The sequence below is a fragment of the Syngnathus typhle genome, linkage group LG2 (assembly GCF_033458585.1).
Source record: "Syngnathus typhle isolate RoL2023-S1 ecotype Sweden linkage group LG2, RoL_Styp_1.0, whole genome shotgun sequence".
Classification (NCBI taxonomy): domain Eukaryota; kingdom Metazoa; phylum Chordata; class Actinopteri; order Syngnathiformes; family Syngnathidae; genus Syngnathus; species Syngnathus typhle.
This window is the reverse complement of record NC_083739.1, coordinates 3,080,678-3,107,036: the sequence shown is the minus strand read 5'-3', so window position 1 is coordinate 3,107,036 and position 26,359 is coordinate 3,080,678. Positions and strand designations below refer to the sequence as shown.

Sequence of the window (26,359 nt, the reverse complement as noted above, 5' to 3'; positions counted from 1 at the left end):
TCCCGAAATAGACCTGCAGATGCAAATAAATGGCCTGCATCCAACCTTGGGTTGATGATAGTCGAAGATTTCATTTGACCTCTCGATGAACCAAATTTCAATCAAGCCATCAAAAACTTTTTTTCCGTGTACTGCTGCAACCTAATTTCATGTCCATGAAATGAGGAAGTGAATGACAAGCTGAATTTGTGTTTGACGTGCACAATTCCAACTGTGTTTGAATCATGAACGCTTCAATGGATCGCGGTCAAATACGGAGACAACCACTTGATCCGTGTGAACGTCTACATGCAAACGAGACACGCAGGATGAGATGTTTGTGAAGAAGACATTATCAGAGACATACTGTGGTTGAAAAGGTGGTCGGGCTGCTGTTGTAGGTGCACCTAGACGGCAAAGAGAAGGTTTCTTTTCTCATTCTCCAATAAAAAGCTAGCTAGATTTGAGTCTTTCACGGGTTTGGTTTAACTTTTGCCACACAGGTCACTCAACACGTGTGCACATTAGCTTGAAAAAAAAAATAATAATAATGTAGTCGTGACCCAAAGGCCGTGACACCCACAGCAGATGCTCCCTGGGCAAGCATGAAAGTCATTCATGTTGACATTGACAAGAAAAGGACACTCACAGGTAGGCGGCCTTGCCCTCTTCCATTTCTTTGCCGCCGGTGGCTGTCTTTTTGCTGCGCAGCTTGCGCGTGATGCACATCAGCAGACCACAGTGGCGCAGGAAGAAGCAGCTGACATCCACAAGGACAAGAAGCAGGAGGAGCGCTCCCAGGCCCAGGCCCACCACCGCCCCGAGGCTCAGCCCGTTGAAGAGGGATTCTGCTCACACAGAAGAAGAGGTCCAGTGATGACCATTTAGCTGAGCTTTGCAAATTCATTCGTTCAGTCATGGCAGTCGCAGCGCCAGCACCTTTCGAAACTGAAAAGAAAACTAATAACAAACACTTGAGAGCACTGTGGGTTAGGTATGTTGCTCCCGCACACAGAAATAGCTCTTGAAAAAATTGTACTATTACAAAAAGAATCAAAAGGAACTGTTAGGATGGGATTAGCCAAGTCAAAGGTATTTTCTGTGATTAAATAACTCTATTTAAATTGGATATTTTTTGGACCAATGAAAAATAAAACTACTGCTTAAATTCAGATTTTTTTTTCATTAGCGCACAAACATCAAAACGACAAAACTATCAAATAAGAATGTCCAGATTGCCTCACAATATAATTGTAACTAAAACAATAATACTATTGGAAAAAAACAAAAACAGATCAAGTCACATTCAGCCATGTCACATGAAAAACAAGTCCAATAAAATGTTAGATCTAGCAAAATCCATATTGTGTTTTTTTCCAATATGTTTGAGCCCTAATGAGAACCGTCCCTCCCTTAAAATGCGCTTACCTGTGATTTCCGGTTTCTGTGGCATGAAGAACTGATAGAAGGTGGGCTCCGACAAGCCTTTAACATTGCGGGCCGTAATCTCCACCTCGTATCGGGTGTTCCACTGCAGCGGCTGCAAAGTGGCAAAGTCATTGGAGCCCGGAACCAGCTTGGTCATCCATTGCTCTTCTTTATCCTGCAATCGAGTCAGATGGATGGATGGATGGATGGATGGATGGATGGATGAGAGGTTTGTGATCACAACGGACAACCTTTGTTGTCACTCACTGTCTTGTACTTGACGATATATTCCACGATGGGCATGCCGCCATCATCCTGCTTGACCAAGCCCAGCTTGTAGGCTTTGCCCAGTCCTCTCTGCCCGTGGACTGCTGGTGGGCTCGGTTCTCCTGACAAATGGAGCCTTTTGAATTTCTAATGATATTCCATTCCATTCATTCCAATGCTATTGACTGATTAACGTATCAGAAGAGTAAGTCATAGTTTTATGGCACAACTACAACGCCTTGCATTTATATTGACACAGGCTCGGAAAGAAGATCAGCACCCAAATGGGAATGTGTGAACGAATGAATAATGCAATTATTGTGTCTGGAAAAGCACTATACCCATTTTTTTTTTTTTTTGGGACACTCCCAAGCTAGTGGGTGTTGTTGAATTGCCTCTATTCTTAAGGGTGAAATGGCACCATTTAAAGGCAGTCGATGAGATAAAATGATCCGTAGAAAACAACAAAGCAGGTGACTGACGACTCCATCTCTTAGTTAATGTAAATGAAACCACCGCGCCTGAGGGAAAACAACCTGTCCCAAACAGAAGGCCTACTGTGCCTTGAACACAATGAACTGACTGAAATCAATAAGGACTAAGGAATCCTGAATTCCATCAAGAAATATGCCAAATGAGAGACTTACGGACGGGTAAAGTCTGGAAAGTCTCCATGTGACTGAACTCGCCCTGACCCATCTCATTGACGGCCGCCACTCGAACCTCGTACGTCGTATTGGGCTCCAGGCCGCTCAGCACCACCGTCGCTGGTGAGACAGAAAGCCATGGATCACAGGGCCAGCGCAAACAGGAGCGTACAACTTTTCCTGTTGAGAACAAGTTGCCTCCCTCATAAATATTTCTTTCTTTATTTACCAGCTTGATTGGGATTCACTCAATTGCTCAATACCTGCTCATTTGTTGCTCATCTCCCGGCGCGCGTACCGCATATTAAAAATGGAGTGTAAACACAGAGGACCTCAAGATCAGCACCCAATTTTTATGAATTCTAAAAAATTTTTTTTTTTTTTTTTTTTTTAAGTCCCAATGATCGTCACACACGCAGGGAGGCAATGGGTCCCATTTTTATAGTCTTTGGTATGGTCTTAACTAGGCTGGATGTCATTTTTTTTGTTGGCGTTGATTTCTCCGACTGCCCGTAAACGCACCACCGCGCTCCGTGCGCGCACGGGAAAGAGGCGGCTCTGTATGGGAGAGACGTTGAAGAGGAATAAAAACACCCTTGGAAACCAAAACTTGCCCCTGTAATACGCATTTTGTTATTTGCTGATTGAAACTGCTAATTAAACTGTGAATTGAAACTAATAGGTGGAGAACTGAACTCTCGTTCTTTATATAACTGACGTGTCTTGCGCAACCGTTCTGCGCATCTGTAATGGCGGCCTCCGTATGACGTCCGGTCCGCGATGGAGATTAAAAAACAAACAATATTTGACAATAACACACCATCAAGGATTGCACCATCGCATCAAACGATGTGTCGTCAATTATGAATTTTACTAAGTGTGTTGGGCAGGATGGCTGAATGCGTTGCGCGATTGACAACAAACAAGAAGAAAGGTGATTTCAAGTTTTATTTCGAGGGAGATTTGTCATGTCTCGTCCCCAGTTTTGCTATGTGTTGCCATAGTTTCTGTTCGCGTCGCGTCGCCCCTCTCTTCCTGTGTCACCTCAATCGATGTAACGTGTTTTTTATTTAAGTCCTGTCTGCCCCTCGCTCACCGTCGGATCATTGCATGTGTTACTGTCATGATGTGGTTTATGTTCCTGTCTTTGGTAATGTCACCCTGTCTTTTTGTTCCACGACTTTGTCGGTCAGTCCTGTTGTTGGATTTGTTGTACCATGACTTTCTTAAAAAAATAAAAAATAAAAAAAAAAGAAATTAATTTTTTTGTACCCATGTATAATGCGCACCCCGGATTTTAGGACAATAAATTAGTTAAATTTTGCGCACTATACACGGAAAAAACTGTATTTGTGGTCTCTGAAAGAAGAGAGACTAATAGAAGAAATACTACATTCAACTGGACCAGCTTATTCATCCGCTTTCATTCTGTAGTCGAATTTGCCTGAGTTACAACGTGCCATTCATTTACTGTAAAGGATGAAAACGAGCGATAGCCTAACGATTTCGCAAAGCGCAGCTCGGTCGATCGATGAACCGGATGAGCTTGGCGAGAAAATGAAAAAGTTGGAGGAAGTCTGTTTTTAGAGGGTTTTGACCTCTGACCTTGTGTCTTCTTGATGAATACGGCCAACGGCGTCTCTTCTTCCATGACGCGTTTCAATTGCGCCTCCCGATACTTTTGTCATTCAGTGCTCCGTGGAATACTCACTGTGCACACTATGCGATCGGACGTCCTTCCAGTCTTGTGGGCCCAACTCCTTGTACTGCACCAGGTAATAGCCGATGGGCACGCCGCCGTGGGAATCCGGCTTCACGAACGTGACGGCGGCCAAACGCCGGGAGATGGCTGACAGGCGTAGCGAGTGCGGGTTGGACGGCACATCTGGACATGGGATCAAAAGTCGGTGGCAGTATGCGGGGGGGGGATCCCGAAAGACCCCCAATTTGAATAGGGGCGCCTATCTTGTCTCTTATTGGATGTAATCATGCGAGGTCAGCTTTTATTCCTTACTTTGGTTACCATTCAATCCGCACTGAAGATAATTGGAATGCGCAATCATGTATTGGCCTGCACTGCAGTCAATTAGAGGCCACTTCTGCAAATAGCCGAGGGAATGGTAAATCAGACGGCTTTGTTTGAGATTAAGATAGGGAGAATACAAGTGGACGTGGAACTTTGCCATAATTACAAATAGGCTCATTAGCATTTGAATGTCCAACAAAGTCCTTGTACAGTCAAGTCCCTGACGCGGGTCGGCTAACTTTGCCAACTTGCTCGGAAGTCACACTCACCTGCCTGGGCCAGAATAAATTCCTGGTAGCGAATGCCGACGTTATTGCCGGCGGTGCAGTTGTAACGACCAAAGTCCCTGTCGGACATCGGCGTAACCTACAAGTATAACAAGCCGTCGACTTTCATACCGGAAGAAATACAAAGCAAACGTGACAAGACAACAAGTAGGTCGGTCATGCATCCGTGTGCTCATGCTTCTGCCACACCTCTAGTAGAGACTTGCCCATGGCGTTGTGCACCCGAGTGTTGCTGGTCCCTTCCGGCGAGATGGCAAAGTGTTCCCTCCCCCACAGCAAAGTGGCGGGCGGGTTGGACATCACATCACAGCTGATGTTCACTGGGTTGCCCTCCCAAGAATAGTAGATGGTGTGGTTGCTCAAGAACTTTGGTACGTCTGTCCGAGACACATCGCGGAGGTGTTAATAAGAGAGGGCGCTCTTAATTGGAGCCTCGTCCTACGGCGAGTAGCAGATGCAAATTGGGCCAAATGGCGGCGGCCAACATATTTCCTCGCAGCCGAGGTATTCTACGACACTTGTGCATGCGATGCTGGGAGGACAAAAGTCACGGGAAACATCCTGGAATGGCCACTTACACTCAATGTCAAGGAACATGCTCTTCTGATGCCCTCCGATCCTGCTGAGCGCCTCACAGTCGAAGCGGCCCAGGTCGGCAAGCCTCACGCCGCTGACGGTCAGCACCGATTTGCCGTGGTGAGCGCGCACCTCGAAGCGTCCGTCCTGGCTCTGAGGACATCAAATGTTCAGGAGGCCCACCTTTTCATTTCCAATAAGCCTATGACGTCTATATGGCAGTGCACGAGTTCAGTTCATTCAGCTGCTGTTGAGATGAAAATAGTTTGGGAGGTGAAACACTGGACTCGTGCATATTTCACAAAGTAACTGCACCTGAGAGGAAATATTACATCATGACGGGCATCATTAATCTGATTCCCAAGTCAGCTTTTGCTACGCTCTTACCTTTGAGATTGTCAAATTGCTTTAGATTGCTCCATTTATTCAGTTATTTCTTGACTTAATCATTGATTAGAGTCAACGAGGGGGCACTTCAGGGAGGGAGAGTGTGTACTTATATAGTATGTGTGTAGCTATATATATATATATATAAATCTCAGGACAAGAAAGTGCAAAAACACCTCATAGTGATCAGCTGAAGACTCCAGGTTGCTTCTTATTTAAGACAAATTCAGTTGAAAACAAATCTAAACTGGACCATTGTTGGTGTAAATGTGGCTTTGGTCATGCTATTTATTCCCTGCAGTGTGCATCTTCCCTTGCACATTTTGCTCTTGTAATGTAACCCCCAGTTCACCAACACACTCTTTGTTGTCTCAGCTTGATCCTATTTAGCTTATCGGCACTCTTATCACAGCAGCGCTCGCTCTCTATCTATCTATATCTATCAGCCAATGACTTCCAGTGGCTCACCACTTCACACGTTGACTGTTTACTTTGCCAGCCGGGCTCAATGGGATTGGAGGAGCACGCAACACTTTGAATGCTGAGGATGGACGGAGCAGCCAGGAGGAGGAGGAGGAAGAGAGAGAGAGGACACCTTCCAGGGGAGGAGCTTCTGCGTCAGGAAACGCCCCCTCCCTCGCATGCATCCCATCCCATTCCTCTCTGCCAACTGGCGGGGTGTGTGAGCAGAGACCAGGGCGGCCAAAGCACAGCCTGTTTGATATGCAGCTCAGTGGAAGGTGAGTGGCCAGCACACAACAGGGAAGCGCAGAAATGGTGCGTCGGTTTGAAGGCTTGATGAAGAGGAGTAGGTAGAAGAGATCTTACAGAATGCATCAATAATACAAGCAAGCATCTGACTCTCAGATGGGGGGGCTGGCATGTGCGAGGGACGTATTCGAAATGGCAGCTGGAAATGGCAGCATGGTTTGAAAGTGTCGTTAGTTTTTGTCTTCTTTTCCTAGTGCTGTTGTCTTGTTTCATAAAATCCAGATGATTATAGCTGCTTATATGTATCATTACTGACGATATCAAAAAAGATCAATATAACTGAGTGATGGCAATGTTTTGTGGTGACCTTTTTCCAGCAAAAAAACCCAAAACAGCGCTGTTGTTATTGTTGTCCCTCCGCCGTCCGTCAATGATTCCATTCCCAAAGTAGCCTAGCTGTTCCTCATTCAATTTCAAATCATTCCTTGTGGTCAATTTAAGTACAAGGTCATTGCCATCCTGAGTTGCGGCATGTGCGTGAAAAATAAACAACGTTATTATGAATATTAAAAGCATCTGATTATGGACTGGTCACGGGCAGCACTTGTAGGCCGACAGGCTGACACTAATTTCACCCATTCAGACATGGCGAGTGGGAAGGATTATGACTCGACATTTATGAAGACATATAGCAGTGATGACCTGTAAATGTTGGCTTTTAGCATTCAACTAGACCAGGCAAACACAGGCACTCGATTACTTTGCATCGACGTCAAATGCATTTTACTGGGCTCGATTCAAAAAAATGCAGATGACTTGTATTGAAAGACGGTGAATAAAAGATGGCAAAATTCAACATTCACAGCTATGGCCAATTTCGAGGATTCAAATAGCCTAGGGTGAATGTTTCCAAATACATTTTGGTTTGCTTCGTTATTGTCTTGGGGGAAGGGAGGCTACACGGTGAATAGCAGTTTGCAGGATACACAAGCAGTTTGCAGCGTAAAGCCGCAAAGGCTGAGTTATAACAATTGCTATTGGGGTTTTTTGGGGGGAACAAATTTCACCTTTAATCTAAAAATCTTCTCCAGTTGAAAATGTGTAGGTGTGGAGTCTCTCCATTTGCAGCTCAGCGGGTGTGACCTGGACAACGGAGAATCTACGCAAGCAATTTGTAGCAGAATCTTTGGGATCGTTTGTTTTATGACGTGCTTGTGTTTTGAGCGAGGCTCTGAAAGGAAAAATGCACCGGGACGGGACGGGGTCTGAGCATTACCAAATCAACACATTTGTGTTCCCACCAGAAGACACTGTGCACAATTCCAATGGCAGATGGGTCTTTTGGCGCTCGGTCGGTCGGTCGCTAGCTACCTTGTCTCCGTCCACAAAGGTCCGCCCATCGCTGGCTCGTCTCCAGGAGATGTCCGGCAACGGCTCGCCCTCAGCCATGCAGAAAATCATGGCGGCGCTGCCCTCCACCGCTGTCACATTCTTCAGGTGTGTGATGTGGGGCTGGACTGCAGGCCACGTCGAATGTATTTGGAGGGTGGAGACAGTCACCAGAAAAATAAGAGAAGATGAGAGCGCCAGTCAGAAAGAGAAGATGAAGGCTGCGCCGCCGGCAGGTTTAAACACACACAGATGATGCATGACCGAGGTGCTGATCATTTCTAAATCACTGGCTTCTGCTTCTGTCAAGACGAGGAGGAAACCCTCTGGCCCACTCTCAGCAGATTTACAGATGAAACGTCTTTCTCAAATATCCAGCCTGCCTCTGCTGCCATGCACATTCTGCCTTCCGTACTTCAGTCGGTGACCCCTCCTCGATAGTAAATTGAAATCTTTGATTAAAAAAAGGCTCCGAAGCGCAGATGAATACATCACCTTGATACGCCGGCGAAATAGGATTCAATATAAACTTGATGTTATACGATGTACACGCAACGCAACCTTGGGAGCTACGGGCATTTTCCCACTCACCAAATACTTTGAGGAAGAGCTCCATCTCCTGAGAGCCGGCCTTGTTGGCAGACTTGCAGTAGTAGAAGCCTCCGTCAACCTGACGGATGTTGCGGATGGTGAGCATGCTCCGCCCCCCTTCCAGTTGACTTAGAATGTACTGATCCGATGGCTCCAGTCGCTGGCCTTTCCTATGCAAAGACAGAGCACATGTTTTTTTTCAATGAACCTTTCATGCTCCGCCCCCCCTTCCAGTGGACTTCCAATGTACTGATGATCCCATGGCTCCAGTCGCTGGCCTTTCCTACGCAAAGACAGAGCACATGTTTTTTTTCAATGAATCTTTCATTAGTGAATGGTTAAATCAACCCCCCCCCCCCCCCCCCCCTCTCCTGCATCCAAATTCTCCACACGAGCTACAACTTCTCAAACTCTGTCGCCCGGAGAGCTCTTCCTCCTCTGCTCAGGGAGTGCGTTGTCTGTCAAGGCTGACGTGTATTGGCTACACTCGGCTGCCGGCGGCCCTCGGCTGTGGCGTGGAATACGCCGTTGATAATCTTCATCGCTCGCACGCACGTCACAGTGTGAGCCGGCTTCCATTTCCTAAGCTCACTTGTCTTTTGACTCCTGGGAAAAAGTTAGTTTTTGCCAATTTTCTCACAATGACTTTTTTTTTGGTACGGCTTTTGTATCGCATCTGTAGAAAATGTGAACTGCCAGCGTTTGCGTGTGTGTGTTTATAAACACATCTAAGGCCTTACAACAAAGCACAACACAAATCCGTGTTCACAGGTCTTACAAAAAAAAAATAGAATAGCTATATGATTTTTTTTAAAAATTCAAGCCTGTTTATTTGATGGCAATGATAAGACGCATTCAATCTGAAGCCGGACCCTGTTTTCTTTTCAAAGCGCCGCCATTGTGCTACTGAATTGAAAAGTGACAAGAGAGCAAGTATAGAATCCCGGGCACGAGCAGCATGGGACAGGTGGCTCGGTGGATGTCATTACGCTGACTGACAGGAGCTCCATTACTCAAGATGCATGGGTGCGAGGCCGCACATCCCGCAGACAAGAAATGCAACTGGGCTTGCTTACTTAAAGGTTCAATTCATAAGTTTGTGAGGGCAGGCAGGGGAGTCGCTATGACTTGACTTTCAACGGTGTGCCAAATGGAAGAGAGTTAAAAGGGAGACCTACCTGTAAAAGTGGATCTTTGCTAATGCCCATTCAAAGTCAAAGTCAGCTTTATTGTCAATCTCTCCACATGTCACAACACACAAAGAGACCGAAATTACGTTTTTCTCTATCCCACGGTGACGAGACACATAACACGATAGACATACAAGTACGCGACACAATATAAAAACAAGAAGGCAAAACTTCAAACAATCAATAGTAAGAGTGATGAATAAATACTAAATAAACAGATAACACAATAAATAAGAGGAGCAAAACGGAGCCAGCAAGCATAGCGCAAAAGTAAAAACATAAACAATAATAACAATAAATAGTAAGTAATAAGAGTAATAATAAATAATAAATAAACAGATAACACAACAAATAAGAGCCAGTGTGCATACAGACAGTACAGACAGTAAAAGTACAGGACGCTACGCAGAACGGGGGAGCGAGTTCAGGATCCTAACAGCCTGGAGTATGAAGCTGTTTGAGAGCCTGGTGGTGCGGGAGCGCAGGCTTCTGTACCTCTTCCCAGAGGGCAGAAGCTCGAACAAGGAGTGAGCGGGGTGACTCACATCACTCACAATCGTGGTCGCCTTGCGGGTGAGACGGGAGGTGTAAATGTCCTTCAAGGAGAGGAGCGAAGCACCAATAATCTTACCAGCCGTGTTCACTATGCGCTGCAGGGCCTTCAAGTTGTAGTCAGTGCAGCCGCCACCCCAAACAGCAATACAGCTGGAGAGGACACGCTCAATGGTGTCGATTCAATTACATTCGATAGTCCTTTATTTGTCCCTATATGGGGGAATTCCAGTATAAAGTAGATCTCTCTCTTTTAAGAATATGACAAAGAACAAAATGGAGAAAAACAACGGCCATGCTGCTTACAGCAGGGTTGCTGTACATCCCAATATGATGAGTTCCGTTTTTGTTGTTGTTTTTCAAACAAACCGATTGAATGATTGTTCTTTCCCCACATCGTCTGCTATTACTTGCTATTATAATAATGGACATAATAATGATCGTACAATAATTGTTGACAAGACATGTCCAAAATGAAAGCCCGGATGTTTTTTTCAGACCATTTCTTTCGAGTGGAAATAGTTCGGGTCGACATATGTATGTATACCAGCGAGCCTGACTTGTTAATAATGAACGGCTGTAATGTAATCGGTCCGCAAGGAGCTGGTCAGCCCAAGTTTGCTGAGGCAGCGCACCGTTTTATTCAACCAATCAGTCCAAGACCCCCCCAAAACAAAACAGAAATTGGAAGACGTAGGCACAGCTGGCAGCGGCAGCACAATTGTCTTCATCCCATTCAATCCTGATGCATAATATTTGAACATTCATGAATGACAAAATGCAAGGCTAGCATAAGTATGGAATGCAGACGTCAACGTGTTACCATTGTCAATCCTTGACCGTTTGCGCCAATCAGTCTTTGGAGGAAGACATTTTTGACTTTTAAACAGTGCCGTCCATGCCTGACGACGTATTGCAAGCATGACATTGACACGCTGCAGCATAGACATGTGGAACAATTAGCAATGCTAAGCCAGCTCGGATGAATCCGCCGCATCAAAGAATTAAGCACTAGGGGTTTAACGATACATTGATACACATCGATTAATCGATATAATGCTCTACGATTTATTGGCATCGATGCTAAAGGTAAACATCGATTTATATCGCCGTGTTTGACCTCGGACATTAGACGCGACTTTATTTTGAAATCCAGTTCATTGTTGCTTGCTTCCTCTTTCCGGGTGCGCGGCGTTGTTGTGTTGTGAGCAGAGCAGGCACGTGAAAAGGGAGGCGACAACTAGTACGCGGCTCCTGGGCTGGTGCTATGGCTAGTGTCCAAAAAGACGTGGAAATTTGCTCCCCTTTAGGCTTCAAGTCATTCGTTTGGAAGCACTTTGGATTCCAAAGAAAAGATGGCTCAACGGACAAGACACGTGCAGTTTGTAAATCCTGCCATGCGCTGAACAAATATTCAGGGAGCACAAATCTCGCCGCACATTTAAAGAAAAAACACCACATCAAAGTTCAGTGTTAAAGTAAGCAATTTGTATACTACAATACTCTTGTCATTTCCTAAATAAAGAGTTTGCAGTACCTTGTTGATTTTGCGTATGAATTGTTATAAATCAGGATATTGTTCTATATTTTTTAGTTAAAAAAAAAAAAAAAAAAAAACGATCGTAGAGCACTATATCGCGATACATCGTGAATGAATCGCAGCAGGCTTTAAGATATCGGCAAATATCGTATCGTAGTTCTTTATATCGATATTATATCGTATCGTGACAAAACCCGCGATTTACACCCCTATTAAGCAGGCCACAGGAAACAAGCACCTTTATCAATAGACCCTCATGTGGAAATGGCTGCTTTTCTATGAGCTCATTTTCGGAGCACTAGGTGCAAAGCTGACAGCGCGGTGTCAAAGGCTCTCCAGGCGCTCATTTTTACACACCCGCTCCCAAAGTAGCGTGTGCTATTACTAGACGGCTGGGGGAAGGCTTGTGCGCGAGGACGGAATATCAATTCAAAGGTTTATCGACTTGATCTATAACCAGCGTGCCGTGCCGCAGCTCCTTGTTTTACCTGCAGGAAGTATTGACGCAGTTGGGAACACAAATTCAAGAGCTGCTGTGAGATTTCCGTGAATGGGACGCAAAATGTTTTTCTGGAGAGTGGAACATACCTGTGCCATGTTACCACAGGGTCGGGCGATCCGGAGGTGATGCAAGTAAAGGTGACGGACTCCTGGTAGTCGGCGGTGGCGTTGAATGACTGTTGGGTAACGGACAGAACCGGGGGAACTGTGGACACAATGGGAAAAGAATCGCATCAGAAAAAGAAGGCAACCCAAAACTGCGCACAACTGGACACAAAATTAGCAAATGTGCAATTTGCGATTGATCCTGCTGAAACGTGAGTCCATATTTCCAATTAACCTTCATTAACATTTTCTTCAACAAAAATTTGGACCATATTTGAACATTTGAGGTTTCTGGCCGACATCAAGCAACGGCAAGCACGTTGCTCGCTTGAAAGCAAAGTTGGTTAATCCATTACAATCCGTTACAGAATCCATTTTGTCTCAGCCCAACACTGCACCGATTGTTGCAGGTAGCCATGTCGCAAATCAATGAGCAAGCTTCGCCTCGTATAAATGGCGAGTAATATCCAACACAGCTTTTTTTGGGGGGGGTGGCGGCTCAAGGGACAATTTGATATTACTACATGAGGCACAGACAGGATTGGAGCAGCTCAACCATTACAAGACAGGAATGGTGCCGCTAGATGAATACAAATTTGGAAATCAAAATTCCATCCTCCTTTTTTTCTTTTTTTTTTGAAACCTCCAAGCCATTTTGGACATTTCCAATCGCATGGAAGCAATAACAGGAGACTCGGGATGGAAACATAACCGTTGCCAAACGCTACGTCATTGACATTCATCCAACTCACCGTTGACCACCACGGCGATATCCACATGGTCGATCTCGCCGCGAGCCTCCACGCTGGCCTCGCAGCGGTACACTCCCTCGTCCGCTTTGGTCACGCGGTGGATCTGCAGGCTGTTGTTTGTCAGCATTTTGAACCTGCCTGAATCGGGGGAAAGAAAAAAAAAACTTTTCAAAAACAAGGCAGGGGAAAAAATTGACAGACAAGAGAAGCATGTTTAACAAAATGACAAAAGAAGATTGTCAGTCAATCTTTGGCAGATCAAATGGACACAGATTCTTTCTTTCTTTCTTTCTTTCTTTCTTTCTTTCTTTCTTTCTTTCTTTCTTTCTTTCTTTCTTTCTTTCTTTCTTTCTTTCTTTCTTTCTGATTTCCACTTACTGTGGCGTTCCTCAGTGATCTCCCTCCCCTGGTAGGACCACACGACCTGCGGCACCGGCGAGCTGATGACATCACACAGCACCTCCGCCGTATCACCGTAGCGGAATTCCTGCGGCGACTGGATGTCTCGAAAAGTCAGCCTCTCTGCGAGATCAAACAAGATTGTCGACTTTTTTGCCCGAGTGGCAACGTTCGTTACACACTCAAGTATTTACTTATCGTGCAAAAGTTTGCTTTGTTTTCAGTCCAAATAAATACCAGTCTGCATTATTCACCTTGGACATTTTGGACATTTGTGTGGTTGAATGTGTTGTCTTTTCTGGTCACGAAGGCACACGAGTTTTTGTGTTAAGGACCCAAGACCCAGGCGCCTGTATTAGCTTGCTTTGACAAGATTAAACAATTGGTAAATTCGGTCTGATTGATCTACTGGTCTTCTCTTTGACAGAACGAACTCGCAAAATTGTTAGGTGCGCCAGTGTGTGGATTAGAACATAGCAATTCTTGTGTTAAGTGTTGATCACAATTTGGAGTCAGATCAATATCTAAAATCCATATCCTAACACAGTGCATATGACAGAGCAGACGCCTGCCTCCTTAAATAACAGCAATTACAATCAACAGTTCAAAAAAGAATCGGAGGACATTTTGGTGAGAAAATAGTGGGGTTGGGAGATTATGGAAAAAAAATAATCACACTTCTTTTGATGATCAAAATCACAATGACTGAAAAATATTTGTATTTCTTGACCTGTCAATGCATAGTGCCTGCATGGTCATTCATCCAATGTCCTTTCCTCCTTGTACATTGGACATCTTGAGCACTGTGTTCTTTTTGTCAAGCAGAAAATGATCTTGTGTATTTGAGTTCTCTATGTCCACTTTTGTTGCATTCCATCTTTGCACACGTTCAAAACGGCAAATAAGCATCCCCTTTAATTCTGTACTCTTTTGATTTGATTTTGCTCTCCTGTCTTTATTTTCACAAGTCTCGCAACGGACGTCTTGGGCTAACCTCTGGAAGATTTTGTGCAAATGGGTGCTAGCAAAACAAGAATTCGAGAAACTTACTTGGCCATCACAAAAGGCAACCGCTGACTTACAGTACATGAAACATGGATGCTATCACTCTTGAGAGCAATCCTACTGCAATTCTGAGTTTGTTTTAACCATGCCATCCTCACAATGGAATTGTCTGTGTAAATACTGAACAACAAACGCTCCGCGTCCCCCCCCCTTCCTTTGTGCCTCATAACATTGGGTTTTATCCTTGCTGGGTCAGCAAGGAAGGCTGGCCTCAGTGGCATATCCCTCCCTCATCATGCCTGGCAGGATCAGAGTCCCATGGCGTGGCTCCAAGTCATTCGACTTTAATTACAAGACAAAGAGGGAACATAGACACCCATAATCCTACACATGGACATAAAACGGTTTCCGAATCACCCAATGATGCGGATTCATTGAGCTGCGACGTGATTATTAGCTCGCGTGGCACGCTCGGAGCAGTAAATAGAGAAAGGTGTGTGGAGCTTACGGTAAATCTCCAGCACCACTGATGCCTCCGCCATGCGACCACTGGCTTCAGTGGCCCGGCAGCGGTAGATGCCGGCGTCCTCCACACTGGCGTTGTAGATTATGAGCCGGGATCGCGATGCCTCCGTGTGAAACGCCATTCGCTTGGAGGCCACGATGCGCTCGCCCTGAGGATTGTACCACTCCAGCCTCACCGGCTCGCCAATGGCTGCAAAAAAGCAAAAGTCGGAACGGCGTCAAGATGGCTACAAGATGATGATTAGACAGCGACCATTCTACTGTATGTATATCCTTCGTCCAACTGGCGGAAGTAACATACAAGGCGTTGGTTGAACCCATGTCACATGGTTTCTGGATCCCAAATTGTTTCCACCATTCCGCCAATGCCTTGCATTTTGGGGTCTCCTGGTGGCGAAGAAGGTGGTGGTGGTGGTGGTGGTGGTCATGCACCACACGTTCTATATTTGCCAATGGCCAAGTGATAGTGGAAGAAGAAATGATAGCAGAAGAAATACTCCCGGAGGGTTGCATGCTAGCTACTTGTGCAGTCCCATGCTAAATCCTGCTTCAGTTCTTCCAAAGCACAGGCAAACAAACATGGCGCCGCCTGTGATGTGTTTGAGCAGCTGACGCTTGTTTTGGCGTGATGCCACTGCGTTAATTGGAGAGGTTACATCATGTCAGTTGAGTCCCTCCCTCCATATCTGTCACGCGGAGCCGCTCGCTTTGCTGGAGCCGCTTGTTTGACATGGCATAAATGCTCTTTAGTGTCAGCCAGCCAAGCGCAATGATTTGATTTGATTTGATGATTGGCGCCTCTTCTTCTCTGGTAGCCATTGTTTTTATTTGAAATCCTTACCCATGCAGATCGAACTTTTAGCAGTGTCCATTTTTTTAACCCTTCTGTTTTACTCTCCCACCCGCTGCTGTCCATGCAGGAGAGCTGGAAGGAAAGTTGATGTTTGCTTGTCACCATCGTCACCTTGGTGCTTGTTTCGCCAGCTTCTCGTCTTGCCAGGAAATCCTTTTTCTGTTTGCTTTTAAGCACGACTGAGGATTTCAATTTTTCACCTTCTGTGCTATTTGCTTTTTAGCTGTGAGTTTTGGTTTGGACCAGTTCTATTTCTATTTGTTTTATTCCTGTCTCGTACGGTTAACCTTTTCTTATTTGCATTTAACTCATGCTTGCATTGAATTCTTGTTTAAATCCTGTAAAACCTTTTCAACTGTCTTTGCTTTGGAATACACCGTCAGCATTTCTCCGCAGTTTTTTATTTATTTATTTTTTTTACATGGTCAAACTGATTTCTGCTCATACGCACTTGTAAAAATGCCCAAAATATTTGGATTATGTACTAATTCCAGGCTGGATTCATTGAACGTATCGCTCTCTGCTTTTTCGAATAGGTTGTTTAGAATTTGATAGAATAGAATATTGTCATTGTCACACATGTCCATGATGATTGTCATTAGGACAGGCCAATGTTATGCAAGCAAGGCCATTATTAAGCCAATATTGCATTTAAATAGAGCAAGGCCGAGGATGAGCGAGCGAGACAGCCTGCGGTGTCAAGAAGAGCTTCTTCCGGCGGGGTCGAAATGTCACTCACCATATGGGGAGCATGGAGCTGCTGTTTACTGTCATTAAAAGAACAAACAGTCCCCCCGACTGTGCCGATACAACCAGTCTCCAAACATATGATGCATGGAAACACACACACACAGCAGTGGCGTTTTCTACCTGAGCAGATGAAGAACTTGGAGTCTCCAACACTTAACTCCCCCTTGCTCAAAGAAATGGAAACCTGCAGGATAGCTGTGACAAACAGACAGAGAAAAGAAGAGGGGGTGGGGGGGACAGAAATACTTAGTTACGGCTGAGCTGATCATATGTTGTATAACAGTTTAACACATTTGCCGAGAACGATTTTCCAGCGGGAATGCAAACCTTCAAGGGTTTTCGAGTCATCCGTTAGCCTTCTAACCCAATTAGCGGGAAGTTAGCAATGCTATTACTTTTCAAAAGACTTAAACGACAACCTTGAGATGCTTGAATAAGACAAAGACAGCCTTTGTGGGACTGACTGAGTGACTGAGTGCAGCCGCTACAAGCTTCTTTGCCGACGCAATGCATTTTGGGAGGTTTCCTTCAACTGGGTTAATAAACTACCGTTTTTTTCCGTGTATAGTGCGCCCCCATGTATAGTACGCACCCCTAAAAATGGCATGCTGATGCTGGAAAAAAGCTTGTACCCATGTATAATACGCACCCAATTTTTATGAATTAAAAAAATTTTTTTTTTTTTTTAAGTCCCAATGATCGTCACACACGCAGGGAGGCAATGGGTCCCATTTTTATAGTCTTTGGTATGGTCTTAACTAGGCTGGATGTAATTTTTTTTGTTGGCGTTGATTTCTCCGACTGCCCCTAAACGCACCACCGCGCTCCGTGCGCGCACGGGACAGCAAACGAGCAGGTGATGGAGCAAGCGTCTGATACGAGAGCATTGCAGTCGCATGGAGCGTGAAATCAACCGCGAGAATGGAAAGAATTGAGGTCAGCGATTGCTCGCCGAATGAACTGAAGGAATTGGGAGCCAATGTGAGGACAAGCACTTTTCACCCCGTGGAAGACGCACACACAATTCCTCCATCGCAAAACCAACCAAGACCATTACTTTTCCCATTGCTGTTTGTCTTTTGAATGGGAAAAGAGATGGGAGGCCTGACAGACTGGTAAAAAACAACACAGTTGGCTCCAAATAATAATCGTAAAAAAAAATCCAGCGGGGTGGGGGCTACTTCCCGCCGTTCACGCAAACATCGATTTGAGCAAGCAACCACGGTGGGAGGAGGAGGTGGCGTGGACTGAGTGAGAAGATAGATTCAGTAATAAAAGCAAAAGGGCTTCCAGGCAGGATCTGCTAATCCGACATGTGCAACAATCCATTTTTCAAGACAAACCTATTGAATCCTAAGCCTGCAGCGCTGGCTCCAATGCAAATTGCAGAGCAACCTCGCCAAGTGCTTGCTAATAGAGCCCACGGAACGGGCTGTATCTTCATCCACCATGACGACCTTCTGAAGCAAGTCAGCGCTCACGATAACACAATAAGTGTGTTTGCTTCTTCTGTTGACAAAAGACGACACAAAGTAATAACCTATAAGTTGGCTGTCTCCAAAACTCTTCTTACATCCGCCGGGACCAAGCGTGTTGTTTTTTGTGGCGGCTACTCAGACTGACTTTGACAATTGCGCTATGACAAGAGTCCCCCAGTACACAGAGGTTGACTTCTTGTAAGCACGAGAGGCCAACATTGTGTTTGTATTTGCGAGCAAATGTCCACATTTCCAAATCAGTGCGCAAAAAGAGTTCTCTTTTGTATCTCTTTTGATTTTTTGTAAGCGCAAAGAGCCCAAAGACATTTGCGGCTATTTTTGGAGTTTTTTTTGTTGGAAAACAAACTGGAGGGAAAACGTCGCACGCTATCTCGGGAAATGCTAACCGTAGGGAATAACACATCCAAGCTTTTAATTAAATGATTCTTCAAGTTCATTCATGAGATTGATTTCTTAAATGGAAGCTTGGGAATAGAAAGACGACAGAGATATTTGAACAGAGAAAGACTGACTGCAATAACTTTCTGCTGGAGCTACTAATTCCTCCCAACCCCCGCGAACAGAATTGTGTGGCTAGATGCTAATTAGCGGGTGAAAACAAACTCATCCGTTGCTTTTCATGTTAACAGCGGGGCAATCATAAAGCCACAATTCTACTCTTGCAGTCATTCTGCATCATAAAGTGAAGCTCAGCCTGAACCGATCTTTTTTATTGAATGGTTATGCATTTACAGCGTATAGTAAAGTTTGAGTGCAGCTCGCTTCAGCGGGATTGTGGCTGGCTGAGCAAACGCAGTGTTGGATGATGAATTCAAACTCCAATCTGAAGACGGCCTTTTCCGCTCGCTCGTGTACTTCCTAAACACAATTTGTAATAATTCAACCTTGTGCTCTTATTCACAGGCTACACTCAATTATCTGCTATGTGACTCTCACTCTGTGTTTTAAATTAGGATGCCATTTGGGCATTTGAATATTGGACATGGGTGAGCATGGCGTCTGGCATCTTTTTCCCAGACTCTTCACGATTGCGTCCAAAATGTATGAAATGAGCAAAATGGGTCAGAAAATAAAGGCTTAGCATAAAATGATATCCAAATAGGGCTAATTGCTTGATGAGCATCCAGGGGTGCCAATTTCAAGCGCTCCAAATCTAGGCCACCTCGCTGCTGTAATTTGCTTCATTAACGGCTCTCTGCTAGATTAGCATCACAAGTTAGAGAAAAGATACTCCTCCACGCAGCGGGGAAAATTATGAATGGGTTAGGGGTTAGGGTTAGGGTTAGGGTTTTCTGGTGAATAAGGGACACTGCATCAGCAGTGGCTGCCGACCGACAATGGAAGAAAATGAAGTCAAATGGAAGACCAGAAGGGATAGATGGACTCAAAAATATGCAAGCATGCCAACATTTCAAAGTTGGATGTTTTTGTTATTTTTCTTGAAAAGACTCAAAAGATGTAAGATGCAGGTCTACTTTTGTCATTTGTGTCTGTATCCGCAGACGCCGATTGGCATCGCAACACAAAGGCGTGCGTCAACAGTGCATTTCACTTCAGCAGCAGGAGGAACCTTAGGCATGAAGTTCACGAAAAGCTGTTAGTCACCTAACACAAAGACCAAGGGAATGAAGGGACAGCTGCAGAGTTGTCGTCTGTGTGTTGGAGGAAGAGAGTGTGAAATGAGCCACTACGCTTCATTACAACAAAATCCCTTTTGTCTTTGGGCTCTGACCGGAGCAATTTGTGGGTGTTCAGCTGAAAATGGGGAGGAATTACTCATTAAATTAAGAGGCCTCGGTGAAAACGACTTGTGGAGTTGGGGGTTGCTTCTGCTCTTCTCAGCCTCATTTGAGGAAAGAGAAGAACCTCGGGGACTGAAGAAGAAGAAAAAAACCCGGGAGGATTGATAGTGTACTCACCTCTAAATGACTGAGACTAAAGGCCAAGTAATAACAGCTCTAATTACATGTCATTGCGCAATAAATAAAAGTGGTAACAAGGTCATTTGGTATGAGTGCAGGGCTGAGCTGAACGACCGTATCATTTGGCCTACCGTTTTTTTCCGTGTATAGCTCGCCCCCATGTATAATACGCACCCTAAAAATGGCATGCTGATGCTGGAAAAAAGCCTGTACCCATGTATAATACGCACCCAATTTTTATGAATTAAAATTTTTTTTTTTTTTTAAGTCCCAATGATCGTCAAACACGCAGGGAGGCAATGGGTCCCATTTTTATAGTCTTTGGTATGGTCTTAACTAGGCTGGATGTAATTTTTTTTGTTGGCGTTGATTTCTCCGACTGCCCGTAAACGCACCACCGCGCTCTGTGCGCGCACGGGAAAGAGGCGGCTCTGTATGGGAGAGACGTTGAAGAGGAATAAAAACACCCTTGGAAACCAAAACTTGCCCCTCGTCGTGACTCGGAGCCGCAACAAATGTTTCGGATTTGTGTAGGGTACATTGTGACATACAGCCTGTATGGTTATATGGGTTTGGCTTGGATGGATGGATGGATGGATGGATGGATGGATGGATGGATGGATGGATGGATGGATGGATGGATGGATCAGGGCTCGAAGCTTATTTTTTGCCCAAGTTGCCCTCGGGCAAGTTGGAGAAAATTTTACTTGCCCGAAACAAAATTTTACTTGCCCGAATTTTTTTGGAGTGGATTTTTACTTGCCCGACACATTTTTGCAATAAAAAAGACAACACTATAAGTTTTGCCTTCATATGCCTTCGTATCCGCCAACCGGAAACAAGCTCTGCTGGTGCGCAGGCGCAGAAGAGCCAGGGACGGGTGAGAGAGCATGCATTTAATTACGAAGCGCTTTGCCGTTATCAATGTATTGCAGACTTACACGAGAAACTAACCGCTCCCTAGAAAACAAAATGTCGGACCAGAAGCGGCAGAAGTTGCGAGAAATTATGCACAAAATCGTCTTTTTACAGCTTGAAAACATGGTATTATGGCAGGGCAAGTTCGGGCAAGTGAGGAAAAAATTCTACTTGCCCGTCTGCCATCGCTACTTGCCCCGGGCAATCGGGCAATCGTTAGTTTCGAGCCCTGTGGATGGATGGATGGATGGATGGATGGATGGATGGATGGATGGATGGATGGATGCATGGATGGATGCATGGATGCATGGATGGAGGAAAAACTGAGAACAGGGCTAACATTGCACTCGTCCCACGGGTGATTTCCCTGGAGATGGCGGGAAAGGGAAGAGAGGACACGGACAGGATGGACACATCACCTTGTGACTAAATTGCAGGCGTGCTCGGGAATTGTACGAGTCTCGGCCGCCATCCTCTATGTTTCCTTTAACTGCAATGTGCGCGACTCTCTTTTGAGGCATTTCATACAAAAGTAGAAAATAACATTTCTATTTTATATTTCATTTATAATGAATTTATAAATCAATGAATTTTTATAATGAATTTTTCATTCATATTTTTGAATATTTGTTTTCTCTTAGTATTGTGATTTCACCTGATTATTTTTCAAGTTCCTCTTCCCGTGTGTTTTTGAATCAACACAAGCAAGAAATGAATCTATGTTCAAGCCCTTTAGCTAAGGTTAACGCTAAGATGAAGGTAAACAAAGCATGAATTCATATGAAAGACAGTTGGATTCTAGTTATTATGAACTGAATCAACACGGATTCTAAACCTCGGCAAACTTGCGGAAAAAAGCTTGACAAGGCCATTGCCAGAATGCGTTCCAATCTACACATTGCAGTCTGAAGAGCGCTTGCTTGTCCCTGCAATCACCGTGGGATCCCGCAATCAATGCCATGGCGTGGAAATGGCGAGCGAGAAGGATTGGCATCCAGCTCGCCCGCCCGCCCCGCCGCATGGCAACTCGGCCGACGGGCGTTTCCAGATGGTTGTGATTTAGGAAGCATTCCCAACGGCGGGACTAATGAACGCGACTCGACATGTGTTTGGGATGTTTGCTCATTACTCTTGTCTTTGAGGAGCGAGCGCTCTTGGACATGCGAGTCGCGTGTCATGCCGAGCACTTTTAGCCCCTTACACACCCGCGGCGAGAAGTAATGCCAAAATGTTCGCCAGCCGCAGGAGACAATAGATGAGCCCGTGTTGCCGCTTCCTTGGCGACAAGCGGCGCAAGAGAAGGAAACAGTCGATTTTCCCCAATCAACCAAATTGTCTCGACAAGTGCGCTTCATTAGATGTTGCGTGGTGTCGCTGACAAACGAACAAGAACAGAATAATGACTGCAATGCTTTTTGTCCTTCCTACATTGAACTTTGATTTCTTCGGAATATACTCATTAGAATCCCTCGGGGGGAATTTCAGTAACTAGCCGTTCTCTGTTGTTGCTACCGCACACCACACACGAGCAGACGAGCGAGAAGTGAGAGTCGCTGCCTTGCTTAAGGGCAGAAGTCAGACAGTGAGTTGGGATGAATTCTCCCCAAAAATTCCAACTTGGTTCCTCAGCGTGTTGGAACCTAGTGTCACCTTACAATATGAAAAAAACAAAATGAGATGAGATGAATTGATCCCAATTATAGCTTTGTGCATAGGATTTCAAGTGAAACAAACAAGATGATGAGGTTATTATCTCCAAATGTCTTCTTGGCTCTGCCGTGAACGAAAACAGCTGCCAGATTTTCAGAATATTCTTGATTTTGCAGGCTATTTATTTGCATCTAGTATGTCTGGAATCTCAGCTCCATTTGACATCATTCGGATGGCTAAATTATTCTCAAAGAAATCAAGTGCAACACTAGATAAATAAAGCAATTTCATTTTTCCAATTTGGCGGGCCACCTGCAATACCGCCCGCCACGGACCACCAGTTGACAATCCCTGATCTCATCAACAAACGTCATGATCTCTATTTAAAGACACAAGGTTTTGGTATACTGTCGATTTCTGTGCATGCGACCATTTTTCCATAATTGCCGATTATTTGGTGCTTTATTGTAATAACAGTATCGCTAGGTTGCCTACATGTTAAATGAGCTGTGACAAAATGTTTGCTTTGCAAATAGAATACCATGACTCGGTCAGAGAGGAATATATTTGACACTATTTTCGTTGTCGTGGTTGCAGTGGCGCACCGCGTCATGCTGCTTTTTTTTTTCTTTTTCATTTGATATCCAACACAAGCAATAACAAACAAACAAACAAACAAACAAACAAACAAACAAACAAACAAACAAACAAACAAACAGCTCTCCGTGTGATACCGTGCGCCACCAATATTATAAAAGGGAAAACAATCGCCTACCATGAAAGTCTGACAGAAGAAATGAAAATTGGACCTTTTCATTATTACAATGATCCTGACTGTGGGTGGTTATTGATGGATTTGTTAAACACAAGCTGCCAGATCCTATGTGCGTTCCCCGACCGACACTCAGTTGTGACAACCATGAGGCTGCTCATCGGATGTGCAAGCGCAGACACAGGCACCGTCTCCACTTGTGCACACAAGACACAGACGCAACAATGCAGCTTGTGCAAACTTCTCAAAGGCATCACTGACTACAAGTGCAAATGCCTCACTTTGGATCGACTGGACAGAAGAAGTGGGGGGTCATGCATGCACGATTCACAATACGGAACACAAATCTTTCTTTTGCGACTTAAAGTTCCAAGTATCTGGATGTACATGTAGGACATTTCAAAGAACCTAAACAGAAAACAGTGACCAGAAAAGTGTTTTCGCTCAATAAAAAAGAAGAAAAAAAAAGGCTCCCTCAACCGCCCCCTCCTTTCAAAGCCCCCTGGCTCCTGCAAAGACGTGCTGCAACTACCAAACAAGGTCCAGTCCAACAATCCAGCCCCTCTCTCCGTCCGTCCACAGCATCTCAAAACGCCCAAATAAAGTTGTGCACTAAGTCATAAAGCTCGGGTATTCCGCGCGCACACACACACACCACGCACGCACACGCGCGCACGTTTTACCTTGGCTGCCGCACACCAACAACGCCACGAGATGCACGAGTTGGAGCATCATTGTAGAGCAGCTCCTTCGCAGCTATAGAAAGACGCCGTACAAGGAAAAAGGTCGGATCCGTTCATCCACTTCGCCTTGGACTCGGCGGGCAACTGTGGTCCACTGGTTTTTATCGACTCCCTCCCTCCCTCCCTCCCTCCCTCCCTCCCTCCCTTCCTTCCTTCCTTCCTTCCCTCCTTCCCTCCTTCCCTCCTTCCTTCCTTCCTTCCTTCCTTCCTTCCTTCCTTCCTTCACGCTCGCTCCCGCTGCCACGCTCGTTCACCGAGCTGGCGCTGGCTGCACCCTCCCTCCCTCCCTCCCTCCCCGGCAGCTTTTTGCCCAGCCAATATCTCAGTTAGCCAGAGGTGGCAAAAAAACAACAACAAGGAACGCCAGTGAAGAAAAAAAAAAACGAAGGGTGACAGGATTCTGACTTTTTTTCTCAGAATTCTGACTTTATTCTCAGAATTCTGACTTTAAAGTGGGAATTCTGACTTTAAAGTCAGAATTCTGAGAATAAAGTCAGAATTCTGAGTGTGCTGTCCTCACTCTGAAGCATCTAGTTTTTCACCAGCTAGACAGCGAGTTAACGACGCTCCAAATAATCAGACTTGGTTTCTTTTAGCTGATTTATTTGTAGAATGGCCTCAAACCATTGCCCTCTTAAGACTTCTTCGTCTTAAAACTAGGAGTAAAATTGTGCGTTAGCTCAACACATACAAGCTACATCACATTTACGGTGAATAGGTTTGCATTAAACATCACATGTAACCAAAATAAAATATTGTTTCAAAATTCGAATAATACTCACGGACAAATCTTGTCCAAGGCACAACATAAAAGGTTTACACATCAGCCTTTAACAGATGCACACGAGTCGACATTGCTTGCTGCCATTCGGTATTTGCTCTCAAAAACAACTTCCCACTGCAACCATTAGAGGAAGGTAAAGCGCTACATGTAAACGTGTTTCTACTTAAACTTATTACAAAGGGCAGAATACTGAGAATAAAGTCAGAATTCTGACTTTAAAGTCAGAATTCCCACTTTAAAGTCAGAATTCTGAGAATAAAGTCAGAATTCTGACTATTCCCAATTTCTGACGTGGGGTGGCGGAGGGAAAGTCAGTGTGGTGTGGTTTTGACCAGAGAGGTTTTGTACATTGCTGACAGCTATGACAATTTCCCAGACTTCCGATCAGAATTCAATGCCGTTCTCGAAAGCAATATCTGGGTCATGGATATTGTTTAATTCTGTCAATAACCATAACTCCGTTAATTATCCGTTGTAAGTTGCATCAACACAACTGTTCGTATTGGTCAAATAGAAACAAACTTTGTATTCGTTCCTTCACTGTTTTTAGAATTTTATAGAAACAGCTTGCATTTGGCATATATAAAAGTTCTAGGGCTTTATTAAAATGACCCAAGATGTTACGCATAACCATTGGATGGTTGTTTTCAGCAGCTACATAGTATTAAGTGAATGCTTCTGTAATGAAGAGTGGTAATATTTTATTGCATTCAATAAACTCACTCTTCATCCACTATGTATTTCCTGACTGCACCTGAATGTTGGTATATAAAAATAAAGTATTATGTTGTACAGATGCCTTCTATGAAAAGACACAATTTTTAATATACAAGTAATACATTAATACTTAATACATATTTAAGCAGTCAAGTTCAGGACATTTCAAGCAAAATGTAACATCTTGGTTTTTGTTAGTCACAAATGGAAAAGAATAACCATAGATCAGGTAAGCATAGTTAAAAAAATTTCAATTTTGCAATGAATTATTCTGTTTAATTTGGGTCATTAAGGAATATTTAAAGGTCAAGAAGGCATTGTAGGACTAAAAAAACATAGTAACTGAGTATACAGACTACTGAATAAAAAAAAAAAATCTGAAAAATTATTTTCTGAGGAGTTTATATGTATTACATCAATACGCTTGTCAAACAATCTTCAGTAATTCCTCTCTCGTTGTTGTCTCACAAGATACAATAAGACAAATTATAAAATCGGTTGACCCAGTCGGCGTGGAATTAAGAAGAGCACGACGCCTTAGAAGACGCCAGTACAGCTGCAGAGGCCCAAATGCTCTTTGGCACATGGATGGCTATGATAAATAATCTTGTGCAGGTAAAATATTTTGTCTCTCCCATCATGCCAGTCGGCCAGACGTCATGTATTCATTCCCTGCCATGCACAGTGCCGAGGATCGACTGAAACCCACTGGAATGCAAGATATCACTGCGTGTATGGAAGAGTGCACTCCAAAATGCCAGTTTCCTTGCGATGAAACTGTATTTGAACTGTGTTGTCTGCTAATGGAGGAAAATGAATGGCACGCTCCATCAGATCCATTGCATGCAAGTGACTTGTATCTTATGTTGAGAGAGGAATTACTGAAGATTGTTT

At 44.5% G+C, this 26,359-nt stretch overlaps 1 protein-coding gene across 5 annotated transcripts in view; it reads right to left on the bottom strand.

Moving 5' to 3' along the window:
* LOC133147176 (neural cell adhesion molecule 2-like) overlaps window positions 1–24,870 on the bottom strand; it is a 28,292-nt gene extending 3,422 nt beyond the window's left edge. For 2 of the 5 annotated variants that reach the window (XM_061271230.1, XM_061271234.1), the window contains exons 1-17: window positions 23,905–24,074; window positions 16,581–16,655; window positions 14,841–15,047; window positions 13,307–13,450; window positions 12,929–13,066; window positions 12,159–12,276; window positions 8,289–8,458; window positions 7,680–7,825; window positions 5,213–5,363; window positions 4,824–5,011; window positions 4,617–4,713; window positions 4,033–4,206; window positions 2,322–2,441; window positions 1,675–1,796; window positions 1,408–1,582; window positions 629–827; window positions 347–386 (exon numbers count right to left, since the gene is read on the bottom strand). In XM_061271230.1, the coding sequence (XP_061127214.1) occupies window positions 347–386; window positions 629–827; window positions 1,408–1,582; window positions 1,675–1,796; window positions 2,322–2,441; window positions 4,033–4,206; window positions 4,617–4,713; window positions 4,824–5,011; window positions 5,213–5,363; window positions 7,680–7,825; window positions 8,289–8,458; window positions 12,159–12,276; window positions 12,929–13,066; window positions 13,307–13,450; window positions 14,841–15,047; window positions 16,581–16,655; window positions 23,905–23,956 (2,316 nt within the window). In that variant the 5' untranslated portion in view covers window positions 23,957–24,074. Of the gene's footprint in view, window positions 1–346; window positions 387–628; window positions 828–1,407; window positions 1,583–1,674; window positions 1,797–2,321; window positions 2,442–4,032; window positions 4,207–4,616; window positions 4,714–4,823; window positions 5,012–5,212; window positions 5,364–7,679; window positions 7,826–8,288; window positions 8,459–12,158; window positions 12,277–12,928; window positions 13,067–13,306; window positions 13,451–14,840; window positions 15,048–16,580; window positions 16,656–23,904; window positions 24,075–24,746 lie in introns of those variants that run through there. The other 3 variants (XM_061271229.1, XM_061271226.1, XM_061271235.1) reach the window with 2 other exon arrangements.
* Window positions 24,871–26,359: the final 1,489 nt, after the last annotated feature.